Genomic DNA, 13,690 nt, shown 5'->3' on the forward strand with positions numbered 1-13,690 from the left:
AGCGCACGTGATGTCAGTGGGATCAATGCCATTGATAACAAATGAAAAACATCTGCAAGGCCGCCTGTGGACATCTATAATATATCCAGAATCATTACAATTCATTACTGTATTGTTAATCACCGCCACCGTTAATAATTCTGGATGGGAAAGTCAAGCACTTTTATAATAGATCGAACATATGAAGACATAATCAAGATCTTATCTTACAATGTGCTGTGGGTCAAAGACAGATAACGCACGCTACTGACTAGTAGATCTGTTTCATTGGAGGACTTAGCAGATGATGTGGAGGACAAAGAGAAATTAGCTGAAGAGGCAGAGAGAGAGGGAGGGAGAGATAAGAGACAGTTGGAGTCTTTCTATGGTCATTATGCTCTATAAGAGCAGACATTAGCTGACCTGGGCAAGAACTGAGAGCTCTTCCCTCATTAGTGCTGGTCCCACAGGACCCCATTCACATCAAGTCTGCATGCAGTAGCTATATTGCATTACTACAATACAAGTCTGAGATGAACACCATACCAATGCTGTAAAGTGCACTCAGCAGACCACAGACGCAATATTGTGTATGTTATACATGGCAAACAATTGAAATACAATAATTCACATCATTTAAAATTAGACCACCAAACAGGCAAAAATACAAATGTGACTTTAGGCCAATGAGCATGTTAAATGCAGATTATAAGATCTGGATGTTTTTTACTCTAAAAATATCAAAAACAAAACTTTAAAAAAGCTACAAAACATATTTTTGTTCATTTCCGGTTGAAACTAAAAACTTCACACAGAAAAGTCTAATATTTCCCATCGGAGTTTAAACTTCTAGAGATTGATAAACAGGCAAGCGCCACCATTTAGCAAAATACTAATCTATAAAAATAAAACAAACTCAAACATGTTTCAAACAGGTTCAAGAAATTTATTTGATATATTGTATTCTACAGCGAAACATTGTAGATGCAATGCACTGCAGAAACATTTCGCTCGTCGCTGACAGATGCATGCAGTGAAAAGGCTTCAATAAATTACTGCAGACAAACAGAACATCTTATACAATCCCGTCAGCCATTTAATGAAAATAAACTCTTTTATACAATACAAAAAAGAATAAGGGACAAAAATAAATAAAGCTGTTCCATATCGTTGGAGAATTTTTTTTGTGACCGAACACTAAGTGGAATGTACAATTTTTGGCGACTGTTAGAAAACCTGCGAACGGAAAATGAATCGCTTGGTAAAGAAATAAAGCTTATTGAATTTAAAACTGACAATTTGATATCATTAAGAAAACTTGAGTGCAGCAAGAGCCAACGAAATGTTTTTAAGTTTAAGTTACGTATACAAAACATATAGGGAGATACTGCTCAACCAGAAACCAAAGAAATCAAATTCTTTATTGCTTGTATTAACTAGTTGGTTGTGGTTTGCAAGCCATTATAGAGACGGACTACATTAGACCTAATACAAACTTTACTATTAATTTATGTCGTAAAACCACAGCAGGCCATATAGTATGTGAGGTTTCATCATACGCTTTTAATATACGCCTTCATACCAATAAAATATAAAGAGTACATTACATTTGGTTAGAATTCACGAGTACTGTCTTTGAAATGTTTTTTAAACCTAATCTTTTAACAGCAACGTTAAGTAAGGGATAATGTACAGGCAGCCGGTTGTTATCGCGAAAGAAGCCCCGACAGTGTTATCAGGACCCGACGCAAAGCGGAGGAAGCCCCGACAGTGTGATCAGGACCCGACGCGAAGCGGAGGGTCTTGTATCACACTGAAGGGGCTTCTATCGCGATAACAACCGGCTGCCTTTACATTATCCCGCTACACTTGTCTTATTACACGGCTACTTGCCACATGAGAAAAAAACTGGACAAAAAATATGAATTTGAAACATTTTATTAGCTTATTAATGGTTTATTTTGAAAGCGTAAACCTTCCGCGAAAAGATATAGTCCCAAGCGGCTATTAACTTTCCTAAGAAACTATGTTGTACAACAATTTTTAAGCGCTACATATGGAACACCTTATTAAGATCTAATTAACCTTATTAAGAATAATAATACCTTATTAAGATCTTCTGCTTCATACTTGTCGTAATCTGTCGGCATTTTTTTCTCTGTTAGCCAGTCTTTGAGAAGTTTTATTGCCCATTCCGTATTCCTTTGTGTTTGTTTCGTAGCTGTCGTGCTCTATTTTGTCAGTCTCAGTCTCAGTGAGCTGTCTGTGTCTTGTCGTTGTTTGTTCTTCAGAGTTCAGTTTTCGTTTTTTTTGTCTTAACTGGGGAGTTATTTGTTTCGTCCAAATCTATCCACTGCTGAAACGTTTTGTTTTTACCATACATGTTGAAATTAATGCCGAAATCTTCCATTGCAATTCGCGGTTGTCTAGTGTTTTAGTCACAAGATGGCGCCAGACGGTAACCTTTGTTGGAGCTGAGGGATATTAAACATACAAGTAGTACCGGTCATGTGTTATTAGTTTTGAGCGGTTGTTATTTGAAAAGAACAACCCTTGGAATGTCGCGACTGGCCAATCAGAATCAAGCATTCAAATGAGCTGTGTAATAAAATCCATTAGTTCCTGCAAGTCTCTTTCTACACTAGCGATAAACTTCAACTTTGAATTGCTCACCTATAAACGTATTCACTGACTCACTCATTTCAGACCTGTTTGAACCTTCTTCCCTAGAGTACAAAACGATTTTTTTTTGACAAAAGTAGCAATTTTTTTCCTTTCTATTTCAATGAATGCAGACTAGAACTTTAAAGCTTTCAAAAGAATGCAAAGGTGCAATAAGATCTAAATAATCTAGTGTGTTCCTCGCACAAAGCGATTATATTCAAAGTCCTTTGAATTCAGGCAAAGGTCATACCGAGCACTTTAATGGTAGCTTTTTGATGCATTAACATCCTATTTGAAGCTTGAAAGCTCCCGTCCCAGTCCTAAATTTCTCCTGTTGTGCTTTTCGAATGAAAGTCATACATGTATGGAACAACATGAGGACGATTAAATGACCATTTTCTTGTCTGAACCATTTCTTCAAAACCAGATTCAGTGCTGTCTCTTGATACAATCATGTTTAGTTTTGAGCAACAACAAAAGCAGCTTTATTGGAGGATGGATGGTGAAATTGAAGCCATAACACCCTGACGGAATTGCAGCTTTAGTTACATTTTCTTGTGGTACAGTTTCTGTTTTGCTGCAGGAGGTGGCGCCATTTCACAATTTTCTTGGCTGTTTCTGGATGATTCAGGGAGGCAGGGTCCTCAGATTCCCTCTGATATTGAACTGCCAAAGCAGTCTTAATCTGTCCATCAACCTGTACAGAGCAGAAATACAACTCAAGATCATAAACAGTATCATCTTTTCATAGAAAAAAACTGAAATATGTTATGTATACAGGGTTTTTCTATGGTCATTATGCTCTATAAGAGCAGTCATTAGCTGACATTGTTCTGCAACTCTTTTTAGCACCTCAACTGCACCTGCAGTTACAAATGAAGACATTTCTTCATTTCTTGTGAAGACCCCCCACATAATTTCGGCGGCACGACATTTGACGGAGGCAATCGCCTCCAATTTCTCTATGCAGGAAAAACCCTGGTATATAAGGGATTGAAACATCACACAAAAATGCGAAATTATAAATGCGGTACCTGTGATCACTGCTTGTCCTCCGTCGTCTGCTTGACTCCATTGGCTTGGCTGGTGTGCTTGACTTTTGATTTCTGTTTGCCCGGGAGTTCCGAAGGTCGGACCCTCTTTCTCTGGACGTGGGGGGCGGAGCCCGCCCCGGAGCTCTCAGAGCTGGGCGAGGACGATGGTGCGGGAGTGGGCTGGTGTGGGGAGGCTAGACCTGCGGAAAACAAAAGCCTGGTGATGGAGCTTCTAAATCTATTGCAATAAACTAAAACGAGAATAGTGTAATGTCATATTTTACCTCAATAAATATGCAAACAAATTAGTTTTGAACATAGTCCTCTTAATCTAGTCAATATTGTTCTTTGATTAATATTAAATGACACAGCAGACAGAGGCAGGAATTTATTGACATTGCAACGTGCAGTGAAGAGAACCCTTTCTTGACATTCGTTTACATTCTCTTCACAAACCAACCATTTAAGATGACACAGATTTTATACATAAATTAAAGCTAAGGTAGGCAATGTTATTTTTATTTTACTGAAAGTCTCTTCACATTTTGTGAGTTTCTCACCTCCAGTGCTGCTGCTGGCCTGAGAGTCATCAGACGTCGGGGGCTCCGCCTCTTCCTGGATTGTCGGGACTGAGGCGAGCAAACCTGTCGAGAGTGAAAGATATGAAGAGATTCTTAATGCCCACCTGGATCCTTAAAATGTTCATGAATTGTAGTTGACGAAAACTAAATAACTGCTAAACAACAGGTGAACTAAAAAAATCGTGACTGTGGGCATCACTTACTAAGGCCTCTGTAGTGTGAGAGCTGCTGGTAGACTTGCTTCATGCGTTCGATGTTGAGCCGGCTGCTCTCGGCGTGGTTGATCATGGGTTTGGGGTAATCCACACCCACGACACAGTTGGCCGCCTTCTGCACTGATTCCGGAGCGTTCCACGGCTCGTAAATGTAGCGGTTGGGAAAGTCTTTCAACTTTGGGATGTACCGCCTTCATGTAAAAACAGAATGTATCGTATAAAAACAAACATTCTGAAAAGAATGACTGAAAAAAAATGACTGAACAAGCTGGTTGCTAGGGTTCTGCAATGTGGTTGCTAAGGTGTTTTGAGTGGTTTTTTCCTACTTGTCCCGAGACAGAAATGCGGAAACTGCGGAAACAAAATGTTGTCCCTAGACACAGCTTGTGCCTTTTATTCTATGGGGTATTATCTCTCCACAACGTAAGATCTAAACATGTTAATCCAAGTATGAGCAATAACAATACTGATGTTTGCTTTAGAAAGAAAAAAACTGTGACTTCTATAGATGAAAAGGACTTTTGTGTATTTTGTTCTACTCTGAACATATATAGCGATAACAGTTCGAAGCGAAACAAGGAGGACAGAAGACGAAATGGATAAAAGAAGTCGTCAGGTTTTGTGGCCTAACGTAACTTGTGATAATGAGAGCTTTTGAGATTTGACAAATAAAAACAGCAGCTGGCACACTTCACCATGTCACCGTGTTTCTTTTGAATATGCACAGTGGAGATGTCCAAACATGTGGTGCTTTACATAAGCTTTTTTGCAACACAAATCTATGATTTGTCATAATATGTACCACCTGTCATTGATATAACTCATGCTGTGTGAATGTGTTCCAGATGCGGCTAGGGCTGGTTTGCGTACCTGATGTAGTCGCCGCTGGGATCCGTCCGGCGACCGAAGCCCACGGGACAGTAACAGTGAAAGAACTGCTGAAAGAACGCGCTACAGGACAACCACATCCAGCTGCCCGCGTTCACGCTCCAGTCTGCGTCCAACAACATCTCTTCAAACACCTGACACAAAGAAAGAAAGTTACACACTGCAAAACGAATCGCAAGCATTACTGCGATGTCATGAGTGATTTACTTTCATTCCGCTCTCCCAGCTGATCCACAGGTCTCCTCGAGTGAGGAAACAGGCCACGGCGTGTCGGGCCAGGTGGTGGATCCAGCCCTCCTGTCTGAGCTGGGTCATGATGGCATCGATCCAAGGGAACCCCGTCCGACCCTCGGCCCACTTCGCCAGCGCCTCGGGTTTGTGATCCCAGGGGATCTGCACGCAGATGGGGTTTCCTTCCATACGGTCAAAGTTGGGGTTGTTGGTGGCCGCCGTGTAGAAAAACTCTCGCCACAGCAGCTGGCCGAAGAGCGAGAGGGGGGGATTGGAGCGTCTCCGAAGCTGGAGAACAGCAAGAGATCACATGGCTTTGTCAACATTCAAATCCTGTAAAAGCAGTGATTTGTAGTGCATGCAAGGATTACATTTTGTTCAAAATAACACTCACCTTCATATAAAGTTCCCGCAGGTTGTAGTAAAACACGCGACATGACAGACAGCCGAAACGTAGGTATGGACTGAGGCCGGTCGGGCTGGCAAACAGAGATTGAGCACTTATTCTAGGCCTCTCGAAATTGGATACCCAAGCCTGCATTCAAACATAATACATTGATATTATATATTTACATATATACTACATTTGTATATACTTTTTTTATATGTGATAAACAGTTGTTATTGTGTATACACCACATCTCACCTTCCTATCTAAATGTTTGTTGAGTCTCTCCAGGGCTTCAGTTTCACCTCCCTTCCACACATGTGGGCTGTCGGCTGGAGTCCTGAAACCTGATGGACGACAGGTAAGAGAAACAATTCATTTATTAAAGAGACTTCATAGTCATAGTACCATACAATGAAATTTAAAGTGGCAGCCCTCAGAAAGGAATAAATTACACTATAAACCTAAAACTAGAAAGCTAAGATTAAAGCAAAAAATAGATACATTATAATATATAGAGAATATTGTACATAAAATATATTGCTCTTTAATAAATAAATTCACGTTTTAGTACATTACACTGTAAAATTATTACTTTTTTTTAGGTTAAATGCATTAATAAACTGCCACTTAAAGGCGTAGTTCACCCAAAAATGAAATGTCTTTGTTCTGGAAGATATGAAGAGTTTATTTCCAAAATGAGATAAAAAATCAAAAATCATGTTTTTTTATTGTGCATTCCTATTAATATCAATCAAACTGCAGTTAGTTTGTTTTGATTCAAGCCATAATAACAAACAAAAAAATACAGCTAACTAACACACATAATATAATATACGGTACATAACATAATAAAAAACATGATTTTTTGAAGAGTTCTCATTTTGGAAACAAACTCTTCATATTTTATGTAAGAACAGCAAACAGTTCTGGTGCACTTTTGCCTACCATTGTAATTTTTCCTACTATGGTAGTCAATGGTGGCCATTGGCCAAGAACTGTTTGGTTAAAAGCATTCTTCCAAATATCTTTCTCTGTGTTCATCGGTACAAAGAAATTCATACCGATTTGGAACAACTCGAAGGTGAGTAAATGATGACAGAATTTTCATTTTTGGGTGAACTGTCCCTTTAACAAGAATCTAATAATGAACAATGCAAAGAAGTTTTTAAAAGGATGTACCTAGCTCCTCGAGGGACGGCACGCCATAGTGGTCGTCATGATTGTCAGCGATCTGTGTCCGGCACCTGGCCATCTGCTCTTGAGTGATGGTTGGCAGGGGCTTTCTGGGCAGTTCGAGTCTGTTCACGATGGCTTGAAATCTTTTGAATGTGAGGGGGGGACTGTGGTTGTTCATTTCTATGATCCTGAAGGAAAAGAGAGAACCAACTCGGTTTCAATCATCTTAAAGTGGCTCTTTTCTCTTTAGTTGAATGTTAAAAAAAAAGGAAAAAATGCAAACTGATCATGTTGACTAACTTTCATTTTTTACAGATCTTAAGTGATTGGCAAATAAATTTCATTTATTGGAGATACAATACATAAGACCTGCGCTACGTTCTCATGTTTTAAATGATTTACAATGTACATTTTAATTAGGGCTGTTGAATATAATCCTTTAAATCATGCTGATGTGAAGGATTATTGCATTAATGCATAAAAACAAACAATCGATTATTAAAGGAACTATACGTTTTTTTTTTAGGAGGATCTATTGACAGAAATGCAATATAATATACATTAAACTATTTCTTCAGAGGTGTATAAAGACCTTACGTAATGAACCGTTATGTTTCTAATACCTTAGAATAAGCTGTTTATATCTACATACAGAGCGGGCCTACATACATTGAATTCACCGCCATGTTTTGTACAGCAGCCCTAAACAGACAAACAACTCTACAAATATAATGGTTCTTGATTTATTGTAAATAGAGTATTCTTATTATCTTGCTTAAAAAATGTTGCTTTTGACACAAACCATATAAATACACTTTTCAGACTGTAATTTCAGTAAGATGCATCTTAAATTACAGGTATCTTTGCAAATTCGGCTGACTTAAATGGATCCTGAAATATGTGTTGAACCTGCAAAAAGTATTTACGATAGTGTTCGATTGAAAATCACATCAATAATTTGGCTGAAACACAAGCAGGGCAAATACAAATCTGAACTAACGTCAAGCTAAAACTCCTTACATGGACATTTAAAGCTCGATATAGATTTCCACACCAGTAGTAGCACTGTAATAAATGCCAGAATCTATTCCTATGGAAACAAGGTCACTAAAGCTGTCATTCTAGATCAACCGCGAATGTTCGTCTGCCGGTGTGCCCAGAGACAACACATTTCCCCACATTCCAGCTCCATCATGCCAGGATCCAACAGTCTCACTGACTGACATTCCTGTCACATTACCAGCATTCTCTCTCATATAGTTCTGATCTTATACAACTGTCTATATCTACTGTATGTGGGGCAGAGCCTCTGCACGCTGTAGTATCCCGCCCGCGTGTTCGCTGAGAGAAGCCTGGCGCTCGGCTCGCACATGTTTGTGATGGTGACTTGCCTGCTGAGCTAATTCACCCCTCCCAACCCGCACAGCACATGTTTCAAAGTGTGACTGTCAGCACCTCCGTTCAGTCACTTGATGGCAGCATCGAGTCTCTTCATTCAACAGCCTAGAAAGCTTTTGATGTCACACTCACACCCCGCACATGTTTATACAATAGCATGCATGCAAGCTCATGCTATTCCCCTCTGAATGAGGAGTCTGGGCGTATTACCAGCATCACTCTCATTTATGTAACTTACGCAAAGGCCACTCGTTTTACATTACACGTCACAAAAAGAGTGAAAACTGCAGTTTGACCTGAGACAGACGCAGTTCTGTTTGGTAATTTGAGAGAGCAATTTGCATATAAACATAGGACTCACTAGGGATAGCTCACTCAAAAATGATCAATCTTTAAATTATTTAGTCACCCTCCAAACCTGTATGACTTTCTTTCTTCTGCAGAACACAAAAGAGGATATTCTGAAGAATGTTGGACTTCCATTGTATGGAAACCACTAAAGCATTCCTCATAATATCTTCTTATGTGTTACATAGAAGAAAGAATCATATACAGGTTTTGAATGACATGCGGGTGAATAAATGATGACAACATTTTCATTTTTGGGTGAATTATCCTTTTAACACGCTGTAAATTGTTGGTAAATTTCCCACTTGTTTATGTCGTTTGTAACATTTGTTCACTGCAACTATGTTTTAATAATACATAAATGCCATAACAATGAAAAAAATGCAAAAATTCAAAGTGTTCCACTTTTTTTTAACAATAATTTTACTTTTCCAGTCATGATTTTGAGTCAAGCACTTAAAATTCCAATTCACATAATTTTTTAAAACAGATTTTAATTTAATTTCCACAAATTAATCTCGTTTCTGAACTGCTTCGACATATTCATTAAAAAATGACGCACAAACCAGATTTGACTGCATCATAAGCAAGTTTCTCTCTAGAGAAGAGCTGTTGCTATGTAGCGTGCAGTCACTTATGTTTTCCAATGATTTAAAGAGCCAAAAATGTTCAACCAAGGCACTCGGGTTATATTCAAGGTGAAAACCCTTATGGGGCTTGTTATCCCCAACACACAAACACTGTGGTGCTACCAAAACACAAAAAAACATTTCTTTAAATGCTTCATTGGCTCAACGGAGTCTATGTACAAGACGTTCTGCTTGACCAACGGCAGACGGGGAGTGTTTGAAAACATTATTTTTGCAGTGTTTACTTCAATGTAAATTTAAGCTTTTTGTGTGCACATGCTTTTAGAAAAGTGTGTGGCTATCAGAACAGTTTAGAAAGCACTCCATCACCCACCTATCGGGATCGTAGAGCGTGTGAATATTCCGTACCACGGTTTCCACACCGTACTCCTGCGCCATTTTGATGATGGCCGCATCTCTTTCCTTCCCATAAGGCTCCGAGTCATATTCGAACGTGAGACGTGTGACATTCCATTCCTGAGAGATTGATCAGATGTAAACAAGATTAAAATACATACAAAAAAACTTCTTAAAATGAGTTAATATGCAAGTTATGTAAACGTGATGTCGAAACTCTGTAAAGCAAATGATGTCAACCAGCGATTACTTTAAGTGGCCAATTGTATGTTTCATCCCCAAGAACAGGCCTGAACAGGTGAATCATTACTAGTCTTTTTAAATTCCTTTTACACTTCGCTCACGTCCAGTGCCGGTTTTCCCGCAGCTGTACGTAAAAAAAACCTCCTTTTGCATCTTACGGTTACACAAGCGCACTTTGAAGGGCTGATGTTTTGGTGCTCCCACCCCTGCTCTGATAAAGACCAACCTTGCATAAAAAGCACCCAATAACCCAAATTCTGTCATGTTTTACTCACCCTCAAGTTGTTCCAAATCTGTATACATTTCTTTGTTCTGCTAAACACAAGGGAAGATATTTGGAAAAATGTCAGTAACCGAAAAGATCTCATCCCCTATTGATTCCCATGGAATTTATTTTCCCTACTATGGCAGTAAATGGGAGATGAGATCTGTTTGGTTACTGACATTCTTCAAAATATCTTCTTTTGTGTTCTGCAGAAGAAAGTAAGTCATACAGGTTTGAAATGACATGAGGGTAAGTCAATGATGCAACAATTTTGGGTGGACTATCCCTTTAATACTCGAGTCACGAGTTTAACTTAACACTTAAGAGTATCTAACTTCGGTCATGCAATGATTGTGTGGGTTTAAAAGATGAATGTAATAAGAAAGGGAAAATATGCAACTCAAGTGTCCATAATATTGTATCAGTAAAGATACATGTGCTGGTGTAGTGGGCGTTGGGAGTAAAAGTTGCACAATGGTACTGTAGGTGGCTGCTCACCCCAAGTTTTGATATTCTGGCCCCTACATACGATTCCAGACCATCTTTTGGTATACTGCAGTGCACACTATAACACTAACTATAATACTTCCACAAAAAAAGCCAGAAACCCAGAAACAACCTAAAAGAGAGACAAATTTTCTCTCTCATAAAAGTAGGGATTATGATACAAACTTTTCGATAGAACCCAGTAGGCATCTCAAGGGCAACCAAGTGTGTTTGATGAGCAAGGCATGCTGGAAGCTGTTCTGACAAACAACAAAACCGGCGGTGAAGGCTCATCAACCTTCATGCAGGCTGTCTCAAGTGTTTGTTTGTCTTTTAAAGAACAAGCTACCACTCACTGAATGCCAGGTGAACATCTTTGGATGTGATTTGCACCTAAAAAGGTCACGGTAACACTGCCTTACCACTGTCATTACATCCTGTGCCAAAGTAAATCATCACATTGAAGATGAATCCATTACCTTTAAAAGTTCACTACACTGAGCCTGCGGTGGATCTGAAATCACCTCCACTGCTTCCTACACGCTTTGCACAGCAGATCAAAATCTGTGCATGCATCAGAGAAACACAGCGACCAGCCAAATCCCAACGTTTCTTAAATCCCGAGATTGCTCTTTGTGGAAAAAAAGGCTGCTGCCAATTGTGTGAAAAAAAACTCTCAACAATACTTCTTTCCCTAGAAGAATAACAGAACTGACTACCATCAGCTACAATGTTATTCTACAACTTATGTACATTCTGAAGGCATCACATCTTCATTTATCATCCCATATAAATATTTACTATGATAACCAGCTTCAACCAAAAATATGATAGTCATCGTAACAAAATTCCTATGTCCACCCCTCCAAAAACAAAACGTTTATTTAAAAAACAGCTGCACTTCAAACTAAGAATACAGGTAGACCTGAGGCCTTGTGTATAAAACGTCCCTTTTAGATTTCATCCTTAAACGTTAGACTGAAATATTTGATACTAGAAGACAATGTCACCCGTGTCATCATACTGACCTTGAAGAGTCTGGGGAAGACATCTGTAGGCTGTCCCCGTACCACAAAGAGCCTCGAGTTCAGTTTTCTTAAACTTGTGTCCAAATCCTCTAAAGATTCCAGTAAAAATCTGTCAGACAAAGTAAATTACTTATAAATCATTATAGGAAACATGCGTGTATGTGAAATAACAATAATATTCAAAGGACATATGCATTACTACTATCTATATCTGTCTATATAAAAACAGTGACCTTACTGAGATTTTAGCTCATACCTCAGGCTTGAAACCTGATGTTTTATTTATTTAGAATATCATCCAGCTTGGGAAATTTGCATTTCTTTTTTGTATTGACAGTAATATGGATATACCTACTGCAGCATCTTATCTATATAACATCTTTATTACTACACGTATGCACTCGGCATATCATTTTATGACGTTTCACCTTTTCATTTAATGTACGTTATTAAATATTCTGTCAAATACATAACATTGCAATTAAATATATTAATTATATACACTTTTGCAAGAAAGTAAATCAACTACTACACAATTACACAAGCACAATAGATTTATATAGCTATTGAATGTCGACCCCTTTGCTCGCGCGTTATTAAATCTGTCTTTGCGCGTTAGCTCGCGCGTTTCAGTTGCGGATACACACATCCAAAGCGATGACGCAGTAATGCAATAATGAAATCGGTCATTTATGCGTTACATAAAACACAAGTGAGCAAGAGGGCGTGAGCAAACCGACTGGCTGCGATTAGCACAAGTTAGCTTCTATATAAATTACCTCAATGGTTTTAGCTCAGTCACGACAACCTCACAATTACTGATCAATCGTGCACTGGTGATCGATATATTTTCGCGTATTACTTGAAAAATAACACTGCTGGTGGGTTGCTCAGATAAGTTCAGCTGAAGTGTCCAGCTGACTTGAAAAGTTTGTTCACCTGCTCTGAACTGCAGCTGGGCACTTTTATAGGACTGAATTTCGACACTTCATTATAATTGTTCACGATTTCTAAAACAAAAACCCACAGGTAATAAAAAGCAAAATATCATCGTGTTTTTAAACAATAGATATTTTCACACGTGTTGCGTCAATATTACATGACAGATCGTCAGCTAGCATGCGCGAGGGCCAAAACACTACAACAGCTGCGCAGTTACGCGCAACCATCCAACGTTACCCCGCTTCAGATTAGCACCACTAACGTACCTAAAACTAAACATCATAAATCCTGCCTCTAAAATCCATGCCACAAACCTCCATCTGTTGACTCCAATGTTGGCCGAACCTGCGAACCACGGGTCCAATATATAAACACAGCGTACAGTATCCGCGCCATAAAGAGCTTCCTGCAAAGCCGCATTGTCGTGAAGTCGCAGCCCTTTGCGAAACCAATGCACGGAATTCACCACCATAGTTGCGTTTTAGTCCATCCTAGACGTCCAACACAAATCGACGCATATAAAATGTACGAAGCGGTCCAGTGGCCAGGTTACGCCTCTATGAAGTTTGAGATTGGGGTCAGTTACAGTATACCCAACGATTTCCCGCCTTCTCCCTCGTTCATTGGCCAGAAGGAAGACACGTGTACAGATTATAAGAATGAGTGACTTGGGCTTCCGAGATGCTATTGGTTCGTAAAACGTCGCAACCCTTTGTTGGAGATCCAGCCCCGTCACGTTTCTCTGGTGTGTTGTTGGTCTTGTTGTGGGAAGTAACGTCACGTTATGGCATCAGTTCGTGCAACCCAACACGGACGGGAGTGATGTTACGCTGTC

The 13,690-nt window shown here is 39.3% G+C and overlaps 1 protein-coding gene across 1 annotated transcript; it reads right to left on the minus strand.

Moving 5' to 3' along the window:
• Positions 1-2,088: 2,088 nt before the first annotated feature.
• cry2 (cryptochrome circadian regulator 2) lies at positions 2,089-13,436 on the minus strand. The gene is made up of 12 exons (XM_057330200.1): positions 13,170-13,436; positions 11,914-12,022; positions 9,869-10,011; positions 7,163-7,347; positions 6,239-6,327; positions 5,987-6,127; positions 5,569-5,880; positions 5,344-5,495; positions 4,462-4,664; positions 4,238-4,321; positions 3,678-3,877; positions 2,089-3,340 (listed from the first exon to the last, which is right to left on the minus strand). Exons 1-11 carry the CDS (start codon positions 13,325-13,327, stop codon positions 3,684-3,686), a joined length of 1,770 nt encoding a protein of 589 aa, XP_057186183.1. The 5' UTR covers positions 13,328-13,436; the 3' UTR covers positions 2,089-3,340; positions 3,678-3,683.
• Positions 13,437-13,690: the final 254 nt, after the last annotated feature.

Source organism: Triplophysa rosa, linkage group LG3, assembly GCF_024868665.1.
Source record: "Triplophysa rosa linkage group LG3, Trosa_1v2, whole genome shotgun sequence".
NCBI classification, from domain to species: domain Eukaryota; kingdom Metazoa; phylum Chordata; class Actinopteri; order Cypriniformes; family Nemacheilidae; genus Triplophysa; species Triplophysa rosa.

Excerpts from the sequence above, each read along its gene's own strand:
- cry2 (XM_057330200.1), bottom strand. The coding sequence starts at position 13,327 with ATGGTGGTGAATTCCGTGCATTGGTTTCGCAAAGGGCTGCGACTTCAC. Across the intron at positions 12,023-13,169 it reads ATTGGAGTCAACAGATGGAG|ATTTTTACTGGAATCTTTAG; the intron begins GTTTGTGGCATG and ends TTTGTCTGACAG. Across the intron at positions 4,665-5,343 it reads CCCAGCGGCGACTACATCAG|GCGGTACATCCCAAAGTTGA; the intron begins GTACGCAAACCA and ends TTTTACATGAAG.